The sequence below is a fragment of the Chroicocephalus ridibundus genome, chromosome 1, assembly GCF_963924245.1.
Source record: "Chroicocephalus ridibundus chromosome 1, bChrRid1.1, whole genome shotgun sequence".
Classification (NCBI taxonomy): Eukaryota; Metazoa; Chordata; class Aves; order Charadriiformes; family Laridae; genus Chroicocephalus; species Chroicocephalus ridibundus.
This window is the reverse complement of record NC_086284.1, coordinates 211931052-211954137: the sequence shown is the minus strand read 5'-3', so window position 1 is coordinate 211954137 and position 23086 is coordinate 211931052. Positions and strand designations below refer to the sequence as shown.

Here is a 23086-nt window from a genome sequence, read left to right as displayed (position 1 = left end):
CAGCAATGAAACATTTTTTTACATTATATTCTGTATCTGCTAACAAAATAGCCATAAATATTGCAGTGATGCCAAAGCAGACATTCTCTGAGATGCTTTTAGAGGTGTTTAAAAATGTGGTTCTAACAGATGAGGAAATGAAAGAACACATTTGTCTGCCAGGTCCATCCAGTTTGCGGTTGATGGGAATTGTGTAGAAGGTCAGCTTGCGAAGAGTACTCATACATAAAAGGTGTTTCTGCCCAAGGACAGTGCAGAGCTGCTTGCTTTTTGAGTTATCTTTTAGAAGGTAGGTGTGATCTACTGTCCTGGGTAATTTTTTTTTTTTTTTTTGTAAAAATACTCCCTAACATTTGCATGAATAAGAAAGTTACATTTGTGATAGGATCTGCAAATCCTCTCAGGCATTGCTCTGAAACTTTTGCCCTAAGTACTGCTTTTGATTCATGAGACCATTTACACAAAGGTTGTGAATATTTGGGAAAAATGTCTGTTAGTGCAAAAATTTACACAAGGAGTGTTCTGAGATTGGGTCGAGTTCCTTTCTCCCTTTGAGACAGAAACACGACCGTCACCGAGCAGGTTCTTTCTGCACTGGGAGTCAGAAATGGGCAGAGACAAGCTTGAAAGGAGTAGTTCAGGCTTTGCAGAAAGCTGAAATAGATTCTGATGTTCATCTGGGCTGCAGTTTATCAAGTACAAATACAGCAGTCAGCTTGTGACAGGTTTGCCTGGAAATGTGCTACGTGGGAGCGATGTAGGATTCGGACCAAGATCCATGTCTCGTTTGCAGCACCAGGCTGGGCTGAAGGTTAGTGTCACGTTAATGCCGCTGTACTGGTTTGGTACCAGATCCCATTTAGTCAGCGTTAGCCTGGGAATACCTTTGCACTGTGCTCTATTGAGTGAAGCAAATGTCTTCCAGGAATGTGGTGATATTAAGGTTATTTCAGGAGAAAAGATACTTTTCTGCAGGTTATGCTTTCAGTTCTACCTTTCTAGTATAATTGTTAGCTGCCAACAAAAGTAGAGGTTTGGTAAAATATAATGTAGTGTTTAGTCATCTTTGGGATTAGGCAACTGGGTTTGTGACTTTCTGTAATTTTCTTCATCACCTTTTGAAAACTTCATTTTCTCTGGGACTCACTGGAAGTCCAGGACACACCCGTATTCCTCAAAAGAGTAATTTATTTTCCCAAAGTGTCGTGCTGGCCCTGTGTGTCCCAAAGCAATCTCCTCATGTCCTCGTCCTCATCCTTGTTAACACCGCCGTGGTCATGTTCTGGGCACAGCCTCTTGCCTTTTTCAGCCCCTAAAGTAGCACCTCGGCATGTGAGTGAGACAAACTGAGATAACTTCTGGAACTGCTAAAGTGCTCTTCCATAGGAGGCAATAGAGCAGAACCTGGCCCTCCCATTGGCTTTTCAGAGCCAAATGAGATGCTAAAATGTAAGGGGTAGGAATCCTGAACCAAACTCTTTTCTCTTGTGTCTTGTTCATCTGGGTCACAAGGAGAAAGAAGCAGACGTGACATCTTTTCATTTACGCGTGGATGCCTCTCCCAGGTAAATCTGCATGAAGAATAATAATATAACCCCATGGCATGTCCTGTGTTGTCCTCCCATGGTAGAAACCAGTGGGACTGGGAAACTCAGCATCCACGGTTGGGGGACAAAAAGGCTGAACGACTATTTCTGCTCCTCTGAGGACTTTGACTGTGCAGGCCCCTGGTGTTTGGGATTCACATAACATTTGCCAGTGATACAAAAGATGAAATAATAACTATTATAAAACAAGCAGCAGGCAAACACAGAAGTCCGTGATTTAGAGAAATTAGGTTACCGAGCCTTCTGTCTCTCAAATATGTGATCTGAAAGAAAATCATTGCTCAGTTTTCCAGTCATGTGTTTCTCCCATAAACACAGCGTGTTTAATCTTATCCTCATCTACACACCTGCACGGGCGCTGCACTGTCTAGAGATGTATAAGATGCCTGAAGGCTACATTATTAATATGACCAAAGCAGGTGATTATAAATTACATACAAGGCACAGACTACTTTTTCATAGTTCAGCTGAAGTGGCGGATTGGATAAATATTCAAGCAGAGGAAGCTGAGGTGGAAAACTATTTGCTATGTTAGGGATGTCAAAGCACCTTCACCTACATACACTGCTATGGCAAGTTTGGGGCCATGGCTGGTCTGTGATTTTTGCAGACTTTCCAGGAATGGCACCCAGCTGGGTGAAGGCCAAGGACAACATACTTCCAGAGCCTTCCTGAGGACTATGAGGAAAAGTTGCTGTGGCTCTGTGTCCTGCATTTCTCATCTTTTTGTCTATGGGAGCTCAGCGCCCAGGTCAAACAGGTGACAGCAGGCAGTGGTGGCAGTGGTGGCAGCAGGCAGAAGTACCTTGTACCTGAGTCAGCCAGGAAACAATGGTCCAGCACACCTCGGTGTCTGCTGATGGAGCTTATCTCAAGAGGTAAGAGAACAATTCAACCTCTGCTCCTGCTCACTCAGGCCAATTACTGTTAATTAGTACCAGATGAAAACATGAGAAAGAAGCATTTTATGATCATCTCTGGCTAGACAGCAGACACCATTAACAGGTAGGTCACTGACCTGCCACCATGGTGAGAAAAGTATTAAAGAAACTTTTATTTGGAAGTTGTACCCCAGAGATGACAATGTCTGTGTCCTGCTGCCAGCCCAAGTATCCAGCTTACATGGTGCACTCTGTGACACACAACGCATCCAGGGTGCAGATCAGATTGTTTGCCATCATGATACCTCAAACCGAAACTAGGGGGTGGAAAGGTTCTATAGTGTTTTAATTTCAGCCAGTTTACATCTATAAAGCCCTGAGCAACTTGGTCTGATCTCTCAGCTGATCCTGCTTGCAGGGGTTGGACTAGAGACCTCCTGAGGGTCCTTCCAAACTGTTTAACTTTATGATTCTATATATTATGAATCTATATTATACGCAATCAAATATACATGTGTATGAAAATATGCATGTACATTAATATATTAATATACACACATATTAAAAGCTTCAGGAAGGGCTAAGAAGAAATTTCTGCCCAGGAACCTCTTGGAGGGGTAAATTTATCCAAAGGAAAGGAACTGCAGATCCACATAAACAGCTAGGTCTGCAAAGAAGCTGGAGGAAGCAGAAAGTAAATGGTGGTCGTCAGAAAGACCAGGCTGTCAAAATCCCACTACAGCTGTGTGTATATCAGTGTAACTCTAGTATAGAGAGAAATATGGGAAAATACTGTGCAGGTTTAACTGTTTGTCTGCTCCGAAATAGCAAGTCTCAAGCGTGTTTTCAGAGACTGTCCCTTAGCTGCTTTCAAGGTTTTAAATGCCATGACACATTTGCGGCCCCAGGAAAAAAAGCAGTATTTTTTCCTATAAATCCTAGACATCTTTTTCATGTATATTTTTAATGAATATCTTGGGGAATTCACTCTCTATTTTCTTGGTTTTATTGGCTACAAATCCATCATGAATTGCACTTTTAAAAATTTATGATTAACAAGGTATTAGATGCCTCCTGGCCATGAAATTTTTACCTCCAGCTGAAAAAGTTGTTCTGATTTATTTTACAAATAAGCATCACAAGGAAGGCCAGCAGGACCTTATAGCTGACTCTTTGAGTGCCGGAGATGAAGGGGATCTCGCCTGATGAGCAGGAGCTCATCAGGTGAGATGACGGAGTAGAAGGCCCATTTGCTGCAGACCCTGGGGTACAAGATCTAGCTTTAGCCACTGATGGGTACTCCCTAGCCTTTGAAGTTTCCTCATCCCTAGTCTGCTTGCGTTGACTTGGGCAGAGTGGGGAGGAAGAAAAGAAAGAAAAAACTACACACAAACTTAGGACCAGGCAGGAATTCTTTCCCAGGAAGAAATTCTTTACTGTGAGGGTGGTGAGGCACTGGCCCAGGTTGCCCAGAGAAGCTGTGGCTGTCCCATCCCTGGAGGTGTTCAAGGCCAGGCTGGATGGGGCTTTGAGCAGCCTGGTCTGGTGGGAGGTGTCCCTGCCCATGGCAGGGGGGTGGAACTAGATGATCTTTAAGGTCCTTTCCAACCCAAACCCCTCAGTGATTCTGTGATTCTGTGAATAAAGGTTTTGTCATAAAGTCCAGTGGATGAAAGGGGACAAATCAGACCTGACTTGCAACCCTTTTGGCATTTTGAGTAGTCATTCTGGTTAGCCACAGGAGAGGATTTTGCCCAGTATAAGCTAGGTTTGATGATGTATGTTTTGCTGTAGAAGAGCTGGGTTTCTGAACATAATACAGGGAGGAACACAACAGTGACTCTTGTGGCTGTGGAGGAAGAAAGGTATAGGAAAGAACACTGACTGCTATAAACATGTGTTGCCTAAAATTTTTAATGATCTGTTTTCCAGGGCTACTACTCTAGCTAAATTCCTCCTACCGTTTACTGTGGAGATTTAGGAAGCTGCAGAATACAGGTGGACATGCATACCTCCCTAAATCCAGCCTCCCTCTGCCCATACGCTCCCACGCCAGACTCAGGACAGTTAGTCCTGCAATACCGCCAGCCCTGATAACTGTGCAGTGGGAAAAGCTGGAGCCCCGTCCCACGCCCTTGGGTGATAAGGCTGTCATCCTGCACAGACAGCTCAGCAGCCCTGGGCCAGGTGGAGGTTGAACGTCATTGCTACCCTTCTTCACCCCTGGCCAAGCTGGAACCCAACGCCCTGGAGGAGCAGCGACACCAGGTACCAACCTGTGGGGCACAGCTGTGCAGGATGCTGCCACTTCATCCCAAATGATGGACTTTCAGACTTCACTTTCACTCCCTTTCACACTGCCCATTCTAATGTTGACCGTCCTGGCACACGTCAAATGTCGTGAGGCTCGCAATAGCACTGCGGGCAATGAAAACTCTGCTTTTCTGTGTCATCCTGGTGGCTTAAAGACACTTAAAACAATTAGTAGCACTGGCCCCTCCATCCCTCTGAGGGCGGGGGGCTTCTGGACGTGTGGAGCTCTGCCTTGTGTTGGGCTTCATCCCTGGATTCAAAGGCCTCCCAAGAGTCCTCTCCACATGCTGCCCTCCACCAAGCAATGGCTGGGTGCTGGCGAGAAGTTTAGTTTACTCTGTGTGCTCTCCCATGGAGCCCTTTACTTTTGTTCATCACTTCTTTGTGGTTCTGCTAATACAAGCTAACAGCCTTTTGAACCAGCATCTCTTTATCAGCAGAAGAGCATCACGATTCAGAAAATCAAGCGCTGCACTTGTGCCCTCACAAGAGAACAGAGAGGATGGGAATATCAAGCAGATGAACCAGCCTATATCTCTTTGAAAGGCCGAACAAGCACTGAGATGGAGTGAGTGTGTTTATCTAGGGGCTGGGCTTTGCATTCTCAGATCCTGCTGCTGGAAGTGGGAATCAGGCATAGGCGCCACTTTTCTCCCTTACTGAAAAGATTCAAGATATCACGACATTTGTCATATATGTCTTACTGATTTGCAAGAAAATTATGTGCTTGGTGTATCTCACAGACAATAAGGAATGAAATCTCACCCTGCCTTCATGCCACACTGGAGTTCTATGGAGTCATTTCAATTTAATGAAAAAGGAGAAATAAGTAGTACCCCTGAGATGTTAATGAAATACCTGTCACACAGCATGCCAGCAGCAGTGGCAGCAGAAGAGCGCACAAATCCTGACCAGTCCTTTACTCCAACCCTGCTGATCCCTGAGTATTTCCCTACAGATCCCATTATTGCTGTGCCTGAGAGTCTCACTTCAGGCTTTCAGCTAAATGGCGAGTGAGAGTCTTAGCTGCTCTATGCTCCATCTGTAGTCAATAGCAAGAGATCTAGGGGCAAATCATATCCCACGTGGGCTACCTCACACGGGCTGAACCACGCTCTGTAAGTGCTGATCCCCTCCATTAACTGTAATCAGAGACTAACCAAAACTAATTCAAGTGCGTGGGGTAAATGCCTGAAATTGCACAGTCCCACACCAGTTGCATTAATGCACCTTGTCATTTACTCAGACTGGTGTGTTTGAAATGCACCATCACCAGTTCCTGGAAACTGGGAGAATACATTCAGGGCCATTTGTCAGGTTTCTTTCACAGCAAGCTGAAGGTTTATGCATGCAGAGCTCATCTATTTGTATCTCTGCCTTTCAGCAGAGGAGGCGTTGCTTAAATAGCTGTTTGTGTGCGTGAATATGGTTATAATTGTTCTGTTTCTTGCCTGCTTCCTTTCGGTGGGTGTGGATCCCTACCTAGGCTAAAGAAGAGAGAAAATTCACAACCTGCCTTGGTTGCGGTGTACCTGGTGGGCTGGCAGCTTCCATGCCATCCTCCCTCCCCATCCTGGGGATACGTTCTCACATTTGAAGCTGGAAATATGAGAGCATCGCTGATCAAATGTACCCTGCTGCAGGATCCTGACCTTGTATTAACAACACACCCAGAGAATTTCTTGAACCAGAAAAGAGCAAAGGTGAATTCTGGGTCCCATAGAAATCAATGACAAGGCTTGTATGTATTAAAATTTCACACCTTTCTGAAAAGAAGGCGGCATGGGAGATTTGCTGTTTCTCTCACTACATAAAAATCTCTCATCTGCTTAAAAAATCGCTGACATTAAAACATGGGTTCACGTTATAATGGAAGAACTGATAACAAAGAAAGAGGAGATGAGCAAATCATACTGTAAACTAGTAACAATATACACTGAACAAAGCCATCGGAAAAGAACTCGACAGTGTTTTTAATGTTTCAAATTGGAAATGAAAATTAACTGTAAATAAAGGTCTTCAGAGTTTCAAAGATTTCCATGTTGAATTTAAAACCAATAAATTTGGTTCAAAAAAGAGCCTTCTGTTCTCAGAATTGCAAAATGACAGGCTTTGAATTAATTTTCTTGGTTGGTTTTTTTTTTGTTTTGTTTTTTTTTTTTTTTCTTTTTTCAGCTTGAACATCTTCAACTTCCCATATATAAAAAGTATAAAAGATGTTTCAATCAAAATGAAAATGAATTTTTCTGTCTGTATGTAAATGAAAATTTTCCTGGGGCTTTGTTAAAAAAAAATCATAGTTATTTTGACCACGTGTCTAAATGCTGAGAGGAAAAATGTTTGGGTGCTTAAAAAATCTTTACACGATACAAAGATGATTAGGAATCATGTACCGGAACCAAGATTGTTTAGTGACAGACTAAAGCTGTCACTTAAAGTGCACGTAAAGCACTGTTTTGTTACACAAAAAGTGTAACAAAAGTGCACGCATTTCAGCCCATAAAAATATCTGGAATGTCACAAAAAGTTTCAAAATAGTTGAAGCTTAAATTACTGAACTGCCTACTCGTTTGGGCAGGCTGTTACTGTCCAGAAGTGTCTCGCAGGGACAGAAGGGGCAGAAGCACATTGCACACCATTGCCATCCCTCGTGGTCATTCTGCCAGGACCCAGCTTCTGGGAAGTGCTGGGCTCCTAAAACCTTTTGATTTCAACAATTTGAAGACATTCTGGTATCTCTAAGGATAAATGTAGGCAAATGGGGAAATAGTTTCTTCGTATTAAGTGCTGTGTGGAGGGGAGGAGAAATGATGGTTCTTATTTTCCACAGGCTTAAAGCCTAAAAAGTTGATTCAGTCTGTCTTGTGCTGTTGACTGTAACACATGAAATTAATAAAGGAATCAAATACAATTACAGCATGACATATGATATATATACATTGCCTATGCATCTGTACATGTCATGATATGTGACTATCTTTACTGACGTGGCAGTCTTTAGGAAGAGACCAAACAGCATGATGGGCACAAGCATCATGTCGCTCAGGCCAGGCATGTTGCTTCAGCTGCATTGCATGCAATGCTCAGATGAAGGTTTTGAAGCTTCTCAACTGTCAGCGGCTCTCGTCGAGAGCATTATTTTTTTCTTTATAACCAAACCACTATTACCAGAGCATGCCCAAGCTCCTGGGTCCTGCTGAATCACTTCCTGGTGGACGAGTTAAGATGTAGGACGTAACTGGTCCCATCTGCCCCTCCTTGATTTCCTTGGTAAAGAAATCCAGGCATGTGGGCTGCAGGAGACCCTGATGTGCTCTAAACAAGTCGTCTATCAGGATGCTGGGAAAGCAGGGGTCCTAAGGAGCTCTGCAGCATGCGCTGGGAGGTATGCCTACATGCACCCAAGAAAGTGGGGTGCTTGACTACACCAGCCATACCCCACTCGGAGTGAGAGAAGCTCTAGGGATGTAGTCGGTCGTATCTAGAGACGGTTTGAATCAATGCTGAGAAGACCTCTGAAGGAGGGAAAAGTTCAATCTCCGATATGACAGTTTCACATAGTTTCCAGTGTTATTTATGTTACGCCATTACTGAGGGTCTCTTGGGACTGAGCATATTCTCTCACATACGTATTTATCCTGCAATTCCTCTTGGAACTAGTTCTCATACAAAGCACAGCATGATGTTTCCTTACTATCAACTCAGTCAGCTGAGAATATCAGTTTAATAATACATAGAAATGCAAGCTCAACCTAGATGCTTCAGAAGAAATTTAGACATGTAACAACAAAAAGATGTGATGCTCTACACTTTACTCGTTTCCCCTGTAGATCTATTTAGCCTTGCTATGGTGTAATATTAATAACAAACCTAAGCTCAGCCATATGTGATGGCAAAACCAAAGAGATGTCATGTGCTGCGCAGCCAGCCCCCATGAAGTTCACTTATATCATTGCCAGATCATCCATTCTCTCTCCACAAGCCTCCCGCACATGTTTAATCTACCTTTTTATAGTTTGTTATCAAGCCTAAAGATCTGTAACATAGGTAATAGCACTATCCCACATATTGAAATATTTTATACTGATCTGGTTCTATGGCAGGAATTATTGCTTTACTGTTGCAGGGACATTAGCCGTTGACCAGGGTCCAGCTATTATGTAAATTCATAAAAATAAACAAGAAAGAAGGCCAAGTCTTGGCATGGGCATGGCAGGCTGCTGCCTAGTGTAGCAGGTGGTGAAATGACCATTGGCCCCCAGAGATGCCCAGCTGAAGCCAAACTGGCTGTGAATGAAGTGGAAGTTGGTGTGTGGAGGTACGTAACATTTCCAAGACCAGCTGTTGCCACCCTCCACCTCTTCCTTCTGATGGAAAAAGGAGGAACATCAAGGTTGGATTTTTTAGGGTTCTTACCACGTTCCCTGTCCCTCTTCTTCTTCCTCCCCTGCTGTGACAGGAGCTGCCTTGCTTGGGCACTATCTTGGTCTGAACATTGATGATAGGTGCTACTGGGAAATCATCTGGCTCTTACTATGACTGATGAACATTTCATTAATTACAGTGACATTCTGTATGTACCAAAAGAGAAGTTATTACCTGTAAAGTTTACTTTCAGGAGATAATCCTTGTACAGCTTCCTGCCATCCAGATGCTTCATGGCATCACAGAGTTTGGTGGTGTTTGGACACAGAGTCCGCTGCATTTTGTGCAAGGCATGGGCCATTGCATACACAGCATTGACAACAAACATGATCTTGGATTCTTGCTCGTAGTTGGAACTGTTGATGGTGAAGTGCTTGTCACAAGCCTTTTTATGTGGTTTTCGGTTCTGGAGATTGCACTGGAATTTTTGCTCCCAGAAGTCCTTGAACCAGGGGTTGCGTCTGTTATTGTAAGGGCTGAGGCTTTGGAAATACTTGTCAAACTCTTTCACTGGATGGGAAGCAAGTTCCAAGGTTATTGCCCCAGAAGCAATGTGCTCATTTCCCTTCACAATACTCTCTTGTGCTCCCCATCCATCGCTGGCAATCCAGGTAAAGGAAACGTTGAAGCGGTTGGCAGCTGCAATGAGCTCCCGAGAGTCATCGCCTCGCATGAAGAGCACCACCACTCTGGCATTGGGTTTCTGGAGCAGCTCTCTGATCACGCCATCATAGGACTTCCTGATGTTGGACCGGCCCACTTTCTCGGAGGTGGCGATGCAGATGTTGCGGAGGCGAGCTTCCTGCTCAAAGGCTTCAATCCCTGTCTCCCCGTAATCTCCTTCTGAAGCAACTGTTGACACATAAGTCCAGTTGAAGTACCGTAAGATTTCAGCCATGGCTTTCGCTTGGTAGAAGTCAGGGGGCACCGTCCGCGCGAAATAGTCATAGCGGGATTTGTCGCTCAGCTTGGCACTGGTGGAGGCATAGCTTATCTGAGGGATCTGGAAGAGTCTGAGCAAATTAGCCACCTAGAGAGAAGGGGGAGAACACAGATTTTTAAAGGGTGGAATTTATAAAACTGAACAGAAAAGTCTAGGGAAAGGCATAAACATTGTTTTTTAATAGGAGGTGTTCTGACAATCACAGATTAAGGGCGGTGATAGAGGATGTTGATAACATATGCTGTTGAGAACAGTGCACTGTACATACGCAGAATAGCTGTCCTGCTGCCCAGTTAATTCCCAGGGTCCTACTGGGACTGTAACGGACCTTTTATTTCTGCCAAACTGGGAGTTTAAACAGAGAATTTGACACAAATGGACAATACTCTTCAGTCTCAGCCTGTGCTCCTTACCAAGCATGGGGACTTGCATGCCTTTCCTCTTTGTAGTGTGATTCACCTTCTCCAAAACTCATTGTATTTGATAACCAAAGGTAATAATAAGACATACATTTCTCTTTTATGCAAATATCACAGCTATAAATGTACAGGCCTTTCATAGAAATTTCTGACCCCACTTATTCAAGCTCTGAGGCCCCACCTCTCCCACTTTTTACTTTTAAACTCTTTTTTCTGAGCTGTTCTGACTGCAGTCCTCCTGAGACGGCATATTTGTTGCATGTTAGTAGTCCTTGAGTGCTGCACAATGTCATGTTGACCTATAGTTTTTCACAAATAATAAAAACTTTTAATAATCTCTAATTGCCCTTCTTGTGTGATTTATATTGTCCAGAGTCCCATTTTTTGTGGTTATTTTTTTCATATGTTGCTATGTCCCTTGCTTAAATATTCCCAAATCTACTCTGTTACTCTTGTAGAAGTGTAGCTCCTGGTAATATCTGGAAAGATATGAAGAAAGGTTATGGCATTTTTTTCCTGTGATTGCTTCTTAAATGGCAAAGGGAAGACTTTGGAGTTCTGCTCTTGGTGAGTGGAAGTTGTGTCCAGTAAATTAAATTTAAAGCTGCTCTTTGAGTACAGCCTGACAAAACCATATGAAAAGCAATAGTGTACTTGAGATTCCTAAGGGAAACTTATTAAAAATTGACCAATCAACTAATTTTCCACATTTTCCCCAAATGTTTCTCTGACCACCGACTGCGTCTGGGAGAGTTCAAGGGCAAAGGACTCTTTTGAAAAAAAAATGGGCAAATTTTACAGGCTCAGATGTCAATAGCAAAATAGAATTTTATTGCTTTTCGGCAACCCTTGTCTCTGGGGATTTTACAGATTTAGATTCTCTCTTTTCTTTAACGTAGACACTGGACCAGGGTCTCTCTGTGGCTTGTCTCCCAGTGTAAACTGGTGTAATCTCCTGTCTGGGACAGACTGCTGCCTAACCATATGTCCACAGTGCCTTTCACAACCACCTGGGCCATCTGAAACAGGGGACTTGAGGAGACCCGTGTCCTACTGTCCCTCTGCGGCACCAGGGAAGAGCAGGTGGGGTGCCCTGGCATCTCAGCTGTACCTGGGGAGCTGAAGCATGTCTTCATAAAATAAATCCCTCACAGTAGTTTATTTTAGTTTAAACCAAAATAAAGCCTCTTCTACCTTGCTTGGAAGGAGTATCCTGACAGGGAGCTTTGGTTAATGCCCTGTGGTTTTGTCGATGGTTGTAGGCACATGGCTGGGAAGTGCTGCGGCTGAACAGATTACCGTCCCTCAGGAAAGAGACGATGAGTTCTTAACCACCGTGCTAGGTGGTAACGTGCATTAAACTGCCTTATACTGGAAATGCGGGATTTAATTTCCGTTGTGGTGATTTAAACGAACAGCTCCAAAGCAACGAGGTGGGCTGAGCGGCTTGTTTTGTTACCACGGCACAATGGATGCTTTGCGCATTGTGGCTTTGTAACTTTTGATTACATGCCCACATATCCACATGGTTTGGTTCACATGTCCTCACGCAAAAACAGCACTTTGGTTTGGTAATAAGAATGTCCTCCCTATAGCTATTCCGGAACATTTCTTGCAGAAGGGTGTGGGCTGGAATTGCTATTCTTATCTCAGTTTATTCTAGCAGGAATTATTTTATTTGAGCTAAACCATAATAAGGATATGCACTTATAACATTCTGCATTTCCCAATTGTCTAAAAAATAAGTCCATTTTCTAGCTAAAACAGTGCTATTCAGGGTGTAGTCGAGCCTTCAGCTCACAGAATGATATTCCTAACAAATATAGCAGCTTTTCTATTGTGTTTGTTTTTTTTTTTTTCTTTTAGTCTAAGCAGAAAAAGTATCCGTATGGGGGGAAGCAGAACTACATCCCCATTTTACAAGGATGCCCCGAGCCTTGGAGGTCACTACACTTCTAGTGTCACTACAATTCTGCTTTCTGCGCTGTAGGGAGAAGAAAGCTTTCCTCTGGTAATGCTGTTTGCTGCTAACGCTCTGCACTGCAAAGCTCTCCAGATGGTAGGTTTTTCATAGACCAAAAATCAAAAAATATGAAAAAGTCTGATTAATTATAGAGGATAGTGACCCAGTCGTCCCTAAGAACTGTGACTGATCATGGAGCTCAGTGAAGTTGTATCTGTTCTATGTCCAGTTCCGGGCTCCCCGGTTCAAGAGGGACAGGGAACTGCTGGAGAGGGGACAGCAAAGGGCTACCAAGTTGACTAGGGGACTGGAACACCTCTCTTATGAAGAAAGGCTGATGGACTTGGGTCTTTTTAGTCTGGAAAAAAGGTGACTGAGGGGGGATCTTATCAACACTTATAAATACTTAAAGGGTGGGTGTCAGGAGGATGGGGCCAGGCTCTTTTCAGTGGTGCCTGGCAACAGGACAAGAAGTAACGGGCACAAACTTGAACACAGGAAGTTCCACCTAAACATGAGGAGGAACTTCTTTACCCTGAGGGTGGCAGAGCCCTGGCACAGGCTGCCCAGAGAGGTGGTGGAGTCTCCTTCTCTGGAGACATTCAAACCCCGCCTGGACGCGTTCCTGTGCAACCTGCTCTGGGTGACCCTGCTCTGGCAGGGGGTTGGACTAGAGAATGTCCAGAGGTCCCTTCCAACACTATGATTCTATGATTCTATGATTAATTCAGATCGGGACACTCTTCTGGAAATTCTGAAGTTGAGGATTTTCTGCAATATTGTGACATCTTGATTTTAGGGACTCATTGTTCAAAAGAGCTCAGGTCTCAGGTACTTAGCTGATGCACCCAGTTTCAGAACTGCCTTCAGGTCCCTTTTTCCAGCCATTTCCATGCTGATCTGAACACCTGGTTATGAAAATCAGATCCTGATTAAATGAGTAACAAGATAAGGGCAGACGTAACAGGTTCTGGAGGGGAGCTGATAGCTAAGGTTATGTCCACTCTGCAGTGTCTCAGTGTAGTAGAGGACAGTGCAATGTGAACCAGCATTATGTGCACCGAGACTGAACCACCTGAGGCACTCCTACACCATAGAATCATAGAATCATTCAGGTTGGAAGGGACCTTTAAGATCAACAAGTCCAACCATGAGCCTAACACAGCCAAAACCATCACTAAACCATGTCCCTCACCACCACACCTACACATCTTTAAAATACCTCCGGGGATGGTGATTCCACCCCTTCCCTGGGCAGCCTATTCCAATGCTTGACAACACTTTTGGTGAAGAAATTTTTCCTAACATCCAATCTAAACCTCCCCTGGCATAGCTTGAGGCCATTTCCTCTTGTCCTATTGCTTGCTGCCTTGGGATGTGTGGTACAGCTTCAAAATTACATTGTAGATCCAGCTTTTGCTAAGTGAAATAATCTATTCTGGCAAAGCTCCAGGCAGCAATTTAATCAAGCCATGGTGCATGCAATTAGAGCCTGAAATCCATATGTTGGCACTTAAGTAGCAGTAGTAGTCTGTTTTTTTTGCTGTCAAAACCAGTGGGTTTTGCAGATGCTTAGCACCTTTGAAAATAGGGCTGGATGTTCTGTTGCTGCAACCCAAAAACAACCACTTTGCACAGCTTGCTGTGAACAAAGCGTGTCGATATAGCCAGCCTCCAGCATGATGGGAAAACTTTATTTGCCCTCACGCTGCTGGGTTTATTAGCTGTAGCCACTGTCCTGTGCTAAAGTGTCCTCTTCCCAAGCAAACCTGGCTCTCACCCAGCTGCTTGGATGGGGCATCATCCGTAAGGAGCTGCCCAACACGAGCATGGCAGAAAGGCCGGTGTGAGCCGTGTCCCTCCTTAGGGAAAGGCTGCACCAGCAAATCCTGCAAATGGAGTGTCCAAGGCAGTGCCAGCGGAGACTGATGTCCCTCTCATGGTGCTAGAGCCACATCTGTCACTTCTCTGTGCATGAGGGACATTACAAATGCCTGTGGGAAATTGCCAATCTAGTTTAAAACACTGAAAATGGCTTCCTAATACCTTCCTGCAAGGAGTAGTGAATTAGGCACAGCTATCAAACATGTGAATCTGGTTTCTGAGTGTATTTCTGGCCATTCAATACTGCTGATGACAGATGGGGTCAGGTAGGTAACACCTGTATGCGTCACAAACTCATATATGGATATATTGAATCCCATCAAATATTGTGCCCATCTTTGTAGGACTTTCTTTGCTGGCAGTAGGATTTATTCTGATGATTTTGGTTAAAATTTCCCTTCTTAACAACCCAGAGTCTGTTACATGGGTTGTTTGAATGTGTACAGGGCTGAGGGGCACAGGAAACCCTTTGGAAAAGAAAAGTCTCAAAAGTGTTAGAACAGATAGGTTTCCTTCAGCACAATACACAAGTGTGTATCACACATCTGTTGGGCAGAGGCCCCTTGTTAGATGACGGTGCTCTTTGCACTTCTAAAATTTTACCACGCAAGAACATGGCACTTAACACGGCTTAATGAATCTAATTTCACAGAGCTCCTTTGAGACAGGCAGGAGCTCCTGTGGCTGTTTTGAACAGACAGTAAATTAAGCTGCTGAGCAGAATAGGACTGAGGTACAGGAGGTTTGTCTCCACCGAGAAACTGGAGAAATCCCTGTCTCTCTGAACTGCAATCTGTCCTCACGCAGATTCAGTCGCAGCCTTCGGTCTCCTGAGAAAGTCTTTCTGTTCCTGAGGGTAAGTTGCTTGTCCGGATTCCCTCAGCAAGACCATGGCAAAGCCATGTCCCAAGGATTTCCTAAAGCCTAGATCATTGCTATACACATATATACACAGGGGCTGAGCCCTTGCTTTGAAGAAAAAGGCTCTGATGCCAGTGTATGTTATATCTGGTTCCTAAGTGATGGTAAGCTACAGTGTGGGCTTTTTGTTATTATCTGGGCGGTTGCAGGTCAAAAAACAGCTAGAGCATTTGTTCCAATAAATAATTTTTATTTTTTGCTTATTTTAATTTTTCAAATATTTTGCCAAAATATTTTGCCAAATTTTGGGCAGAAAGTGTCATTTTAGAAAGACAGGAAAGAAACACTGGTTCTGAATGGGCTGGAGTGTGGGTGTGTGATAAGTGGTGGGCATAAGCCTAATGCAAAGAATAAATGATGTACCTCTCTAGTCAACTGCCTGCACTGGCCTGTACACCCTCCCCACACTCCCAGCTCCTGGCTTGTACATCTTATGTCAAGTTAGAACCTCCCTTCTTTTAACTTATAACCATTTTCTTCTGTCCTCTTGTCATGCATCTCAGTAAAGACTTTGCTTTCTTGAGAATGGACCTGTACATACTGAAAAGCTGATATCAAGTTCCCCCCAAACCTTTTCTTCTCTGGGCTAAACACACCCAATCCCTCAATCTCTTTGCGTAGGGTATGTGCTCCAGACTGTCCTTACCACAGTCATCTTTGTATTTATTAAATCTTTTTTTTTATTGGAGGACCCAAAGCTGGACATAGATGTGGTCCAAGGAGAATAGAATAAATAGAAATAAATAGAATAAATAGAAATAATGATTTCCATCTATCTACTGGCTATGTTTCTGTAGATACAGCCCAGCTTGTTGTGAGCCTACAGTGCTGCCAGATTGCATCATTGGCAATAAATATGAACAACACGGAAGACATGGGCTCCACCGTAACTTTCTCTGTCCTCTTGGGATTCAGTAGGCTCAAAGGCATGGCTCTCACCTTGGGGACAGTGTGACTGAGCTTGGGCACTGCTGACATACTCACATAGTTTGGGAGTATTTGGGAGCAGGAGATCTCAGTGTTGCAAATGCAGCTCCTCAGCTCGGACCTAAGAAAAAACCACTCCAAACTCTGATTTGTTTTCAAAGGGAAATTAGAAGCTTATGTTCCTTACTGGTTCCAGAACTGGCATACCTTTATCAGTCTGGAACTTCCTCTTTCCATAGCCCATTTTTAAACTGTGGGTGTCATGTCTGGGATATCATAGTAAGCGCTATGGAAGACAGTCTCTACACAGGGGCTATGTTAGCACCTGCAAGAGAAAATGCCCATGTGGCTTCAGCTGAACTTCAAGGTCTGGCCTCAGGAATGTATCGGCAAAGCCAACATCCCAGTCCTTTTAATCGTGAAAGGTCAGTTGCAAGGAACTAAGCCAGAAGCAGTGAAGTTATTTAGGAGTTCCAGCCTGGCTTGTACTCCTGTGTAATCTTCTGGAACATTGCAGGACTGAAGCAGGGGTTTCCATTAGCTTCCTCTCTCTTTGGATATTTAGTAGTTAGTGAGTGTTGCTCCTTAACAAAATTCTTTCCAAAAGGTAACTCAGGAAAAAAAAAATCATTACCAAACAAACAAAAATGTCTGGCTTTTTTTGTTAGCAGGAGGAGGGGAGATGACAACATTGTTTTTAGCCTTTTTCTTCTCCTGAAAATGTTGTCAATGAAGCTGAGAAAAATATAGCTAAATATTTGCAGCAGACTCAATAGCTGTCACATTCAAAGGAGCAGTGTTTGAACAGTGAAATAATTGCATCTGCGAAATGAACATCAGAAATAGGGAATACTGTCAGAATAACATCTAGGATCTCTGCAGAGGACCCGGGAATCTCTTTTCATATGCGTGTCCTGTGTAATAAAAATAAGCCAAGAAGGACATGCAGAGAAATATTGTACTCGGAGAGAAGAATTGTTGGAAATCTTTTTTTTTCTTTTTTCCTGCAGGGGATAGCAGAGTGAGCTGTCGGATAAGCACCCTGCCTCCATACAGCATTAACCGTTGAAGTGAAGTAAGCTAAGCACTAAGTTGGCACAATGAGAAGAGCTCTGTGCAGAAGACCTGGCTTTGGACAAGGAGTGTAACTTTTCTCTGAGACTTGGTAAACCTGACTGTGAGTGACTCATGACGCATTTACACATGATGGGAAAAGGGACTAAATCTGGGGGTGATGGTTGTAAAAGCATGAAATGGCTTCTGGAGTTAAAAGTGCTATTTGATAACTATTGCTATTTGAGACTTATTAACTGATGCATAAGTCCTAGTCAGAAGGGACAGAACGAGTGTGGGTGATGCCAAGATGGCCCTAATTAGTTCCTATTTTTGGCCTCTTTCTCTTGTAGTTCCATCCTTTCCCACTTGTAACATGGTAGAGCTCCTTCCTTCTTACCTGTGATCTCATGGGTTACTTACCCATCCCTGTAAAATCATATAATTTCCCCATGGTAAAAGGAGAAAATGCTCACACCAAAGAAAAAAAATAATCCCAAACCCAAATCAGAAAGTCTGCAAAGGAATCAGTTACCTTGGGATTTTCAAAGAAGCCAGCCAGAGGGAGGTACTCACATTCCTTTGAAATCTCTAGGAAAGACATGTCCAGTGCTGTTTGGGCACTATGAACATCTCAACCTAGTGGCTGTTCAGTTTCTGAATGTGGAATAGAAACAGAGAGAGGAACAAAGAGCAAGGATTTGTCTGAGTGGTAGCGGAGGGAGAGGAAGAACAGAGAGAAAAGAGGGAAAGAGTTTAAAGGAGGCACCAGGAAGTCAGCAAGCGTGTGTGTAGCTTAAACGCTAGTGGTAGGTGGTCTGTCTCACAGAATAGATCTTTTAATAAGGATGTGGTTTAGCTTTACAAGCACAAAATCACCAGAGTCTGTCATTGCACAGTTGATTGCAAAGCTCCTCTATAAGCACGTCTTAAATGCCACGCATGGTCTGTCGTCCCCGGTGAACCCCTACAGGGGTCCCCGTGAAGCCCCCTACATGTTTCTCCTGCCCATACCCGCATTGGGTCCATGCACAGGGAGACAGAGCCCCATATGCTATGGGAGATTTTTTTGCATACAGTTTTTCTAAGGATCTTGCACTATTTTCTGTGGTTATGGAAGTCACGAGCTGTTAAGACTGTGGTCGGAAGATGGTTTGTTCTTGGAGGAAGGAAATGGAGGTGATTAGCTTTCAGGCTCCATGAGCCATTGGCAGACTTGTGTGGCTGAGGAGAAACGACAGCCAGGAAAAGATTGCCAGTAAATGAGTACATATTCCGAATTTCATGCCAGATGGTCGCTACCTTAGGAGAGAGACTTTAGCTTTTGTGATAGCAGTAATGTACCTTTAAACCTTCTCCATTGGCTTTGTTACAGTTTACTTGAGATCCAGCAAGGAATTCAAGAGAAGACATCTGGGTGCTGGTTTCTATTCTGCCATATTTTTGGGATGCGGCTCTAATTTGGGAATAACTTTCATGACCGTTTTCTGGAGGTCTTGTGGGTTGGTAACATAAAGGAAACTTCACACAGGGCTAAAGCCCTACGTCAGCATGAATATAGTGGATATGGAAATGCAAAGCCCAGCCCACCTAAAGGAATGTCTCAATGTTTCTAAGGGCTGACTGCAGGGAATGGACCCCAGTCTTCATTTGCAGAAGATGGGTCCAGTTTTCAGAAAGAGAGAAGAACAAATCCAGCACTTGAATAGTTGTATTACTGCTTACAAATGCATATTCCTGACAAAGCTGATCTAAGTACTTTAAACATGGCATTTGGATTAGCTGTGCAGGTTCTCCTCTGTGCAAATGAACAGTGCTTTTTTCTTATCCTTTTTACAATGTCATTGAACATCTCCAAGGAAAAAATGTTTGAAATATCCGTTGTAAACTAGGAGAGAGTGGATAATCTGGCTCAAATGAAAAGCTATGAGCCTAAAATAAAGTCCCCCAAACTTTGGAGAAATCACCTTCTGATCCTAGATTCAGCTCAGGTCAGAATTTTATTTCATGAAAACAGCTTTTTTTACATGAGCCCTTCCGTTGACTGAGAATCCTGGCTTGGGTTTTGAGGGATCAAATGTTGTGCAGATTGGGCTCAGTGCTAATTTAAACACAACATCCAAAAACTAATTATCCAGATCATCATTAACGATAATAGCCTAGTCTGACCAGAAAATAATTAAGCATTCTGCATTCTCTTGTTGTTTTTAGCCTCTGCAAAAAGAGCCTATTGCGCATACTGACTCAGTGGGGAAGGTGTTCATTGCTGATTTACCAGCAAATTCTTTTTTCCTTGGTGGAAGGATAATGAAAGAAGCAGAAATCTGACAGCAGGAGCATCATGAAGTGATTTGGCAGACAGCTGTCCAGACAAAAATCTGGAGAAGAAGGGTGAAAGGAGGGGAAGAAAAAGTATCGAAATACAACGTCAAATTCACAGGAGGGAAAAAAAAAAAGAGGCAGAAATAATTTCTTGTCTGAAGAGCTCGGCATGGTTTATTTTAAGGCTAAGAAACTGCACTGGGGACTTCATGATGTTTACAGCTCTCAGGCACAAGGGAAATGCTTGACAGGGCTACAGCTGGAAGCACCCAGCAGCCTGAGCGCTGCGCGGGGAGCAGGGATGCTCAGCCTCGCACATGTGCTGACTGACGTGGTTTGACGTTCAGGGATGGTGCCATTCCAGTTGCTACTGAAGCTACTCTGTACAGGTGACTGTCTCTGAAATCTGCTAGTCTCTTCCCCTGGCATGGCACCAAAATGTGTGGCTTTAATGCTCTGAAGTCCTTACATCTTCAGGCTTGAGTCTGCAACGTCTATTATTCTTGACAAGGATTTTCTTTTGAAATAGAAGTCATGACGGGCTATCTTAACAAGATGAGCAGAAGAGTGAATGGCTTAATTACTTCTTTTCTAGATAGTGTGAAATCTAGAGGAAAGCTGGAAAAGGGAGACAGAAGGAAGGCCAACCCAATCTATGACAAGGGAAAGTAATCAACTGAATACTTTTCTAGCTGGAAAATGCTCAATGACACATTGAATGATTTGTGAACCTATATCTTTATTTTTCTGAAGAACTGTGTAAGAAAGATCTTATGTTTAACAATTATTGGCAACTATAGGGAAGATGTACAGAGAAATATCGGGTATAACTATTGTTTCATTAGCCCTCATAAGTTTTGCAAACTGGGCGACATGCAGATATGCATACAGCTATAACGCCATTTTTCTCATGTTCTGAATGAGAAAGTCTCTTATCAGGACTTCCAATTTCCGTCTGACAGCTGCTCCAAACCCAAGCTTTTGCAATGTGAGGCATCTGTATACACTATGTATATTCCATGTGTACTGCATCCAATCTGCTGCCTCAGATATGCATTTAGTCTTACGGCAGTGAGCACCAGGGACTGGCTTCAAAGGGACAGATTGACAGATGTTGACTAAGAGGCCCCAGGCCATTTTAGGAGTTTGGCATCCCTGCCTCAGGGTTTCTGGGAGGGAAGGAAATATTTGTGCCATTTCCTCAGCTGTAATTACTTTTATGGATGTGCTTTTCAGGCTACTTCATATCCTTTGGATACACTTGAGTTTAGGGTGGACTGAGAAACAGACTGACCACAAACGACCACACCAAAGGTACAGCAAAACCACTGCCACCGCTCCGCCTGTGGCATAGGGCAAACACATGATGTTTCAAATATTTTACCAGCCTTTAGATGCTTGCAGCTCTAGGAATTGCTGAAACAGAGGTGGTATCTATACAGAATTTCCAATTTTTTTTCTGGACAGCTCTTGAACTCATTTAGTTTTTAGCATCCACAACAACCTGCCATTTGCTGGTTTCACGCAATGTACCCTTTGTCTGATTGGGAGAGATAATGAATCATGATTTCCTTAACAGTTTGTGTTGTCTAAGGTTTTGTAGCTGTCATTTCTGCTCTTCAGATATCTCTTTTCCAGCTCTGGAACTTCCTCGTTCTTTGTGCTTCAGGTGATCAGACCCTTCCTGGTGAAGGATCCATCCCTGCCACGCTAGCTGGTCTACAGTGTGACAAAACAACTCCTACTATGAGAGATGACTAAGGTTCTGTTCTGCAGAAACTATTCTCCTGTGGTATGGGTAACCATTTGCCCATATATTTCCCACTACGATTACACAGACAAGCCACACACTGGAACACAAAAGGGAATAAAATGTAATTTGTTAAAATGCTCCTGTGCTCATGCACGTTTGATGGAAGCTGGACTTGCTCCCAAGCTGATGGGATTTAATGACTTGTCAAGAGCAGAAGCCAGTTCCCCGGTGTAATTGTGACTGACATGAACGTTGAATGAACTCTTGGCCTGTTTAAGAAACAGGTAAATGGAGCTCTCTGAGCTTTCTGTCACTGCTGGGATGGTCCATAGTACAGAAGAATGTTTTTCTCCCTAGACGCTAAATGTAGTTATTAGGGCCTGTATTCAGTCTGGAAAAACCATATTGCTCGTAAGACTCCAGTGGCCTGTTTCAGTCATGTCCAGCACAGTCAAGGCTTGGTGCCTTTGGAAACCTACAGCTGACCATTAGGAAATACTAGATGCAGTGTCTTATCCTACCTGAATCTGGGCTTAAGACACCAATCACTTGTTGTTATGAGTGATGTGGGTGGACTGGCTTATTTAATTTAACCTCCAAAAATTAGATATGTGTACATTTGGCAGCTTCAGTGAAGCTGGGGGGCATTTTTGCTCGTGCACAGTGCACATTGGCAGTGGTGGGGAACTTCAGAATATCCAAGGCTGCACTACCACGGGAGTACCTACCATGGAGAGGAGAAATAAAGAAGTTCTGCTAAAAAAGAGGGCATATATGTTCTTCATGTTCATTTCATGGAAAAAAAAATGGCAAGGAATTGAAGTTTTATCATGAATTTATAAAAACTGTGAAACCAAGACCAAAAGGAATCAACGTGATGTTTAGCCCTTGGAACTGAAGCCAAGCATGCAATGAAACCATAGTTGGAAGGATACATGGAGCATTTAACCCACCTGCAACTTTATACCTTTGCAAGTCATTAAGTACTCTCCAAAATCCTACTGAGACCCTAGTTGAGACCAATGTTGCAAACCCAAAAACTGCATTTACAATGTGCAAGAAGAAAGGAGCAAGATATGCTGAGTGCATCTGTCTTCTATGTTGGACTTGTGACAGTACTTACACTGCACTCTTCCTGGCAACCCTTCCTGGCAAAAACTGTCTTAGTATGAACTATATATGGAAACAAAAGGAAAGACTCAGAATACACTCAGAAATAAACTTCGCTCAAATGACTGAAGTCAGCAGAATAATTTTCATTGCCTTCTGTGTGCTTAATTAGACACTAAAAATCTGCAAGTGTTTGGTCAGGTGCAATTTAAGTTTCTGGCTGGTCTGCCATTTTTACTTTATTTCAACTTGGAAGTAAGACAAGGATTACTTCTTTCATTTTAAATCTCTATTCTTTAAATGACAAATGTTATGTACATGCAGCATGACAGACATATATATATATTCAGAATATATGTGATATAATTTATTATTGATGTGAAAGCAGAGATCTGAACTTACGGTTGTAAAAGTCTCACAGAATCCAAAGTTCAAAATAAATGCTAAGACTTCTGGAAACTTCATATGGCCTCAGGATACACCATAATTAGAGGAAGTGGGCAGCTGCCAGAGGTTTAAACTACAACAAGCATTTTAAAGAGCAACTCAAACTAATATAAATTCA

At 43.2% G+C, this 23086-nt stretch overlaps 1 protein-coding gene across 6 annotated transcripts in view; it reads right to left on the bottom strand.

Moving 5' to 3' along the window:
* Positions 1 to 23086, bottom strand: part of GRM3 (glutamate metabotropic receptor 3) — a 117458-nt gene that overhangs the window by 28787 nt on the left and 65585 nt on the right. For all 6 annotated transcript variants that reach the window (XM_063323569.1, XM_063323568.1, XM_063323567.1 and 3 more), the window contains one exon: positions 9401 to 10256. In XM_063323569.1, coding sequence (XP_063179639.1) covers positions 9401 to 10256 — 856 coding nt within the window. The remainder of the gene's footprint in view (positions 1 to 9400; positions 10257 to 23086) is intronic.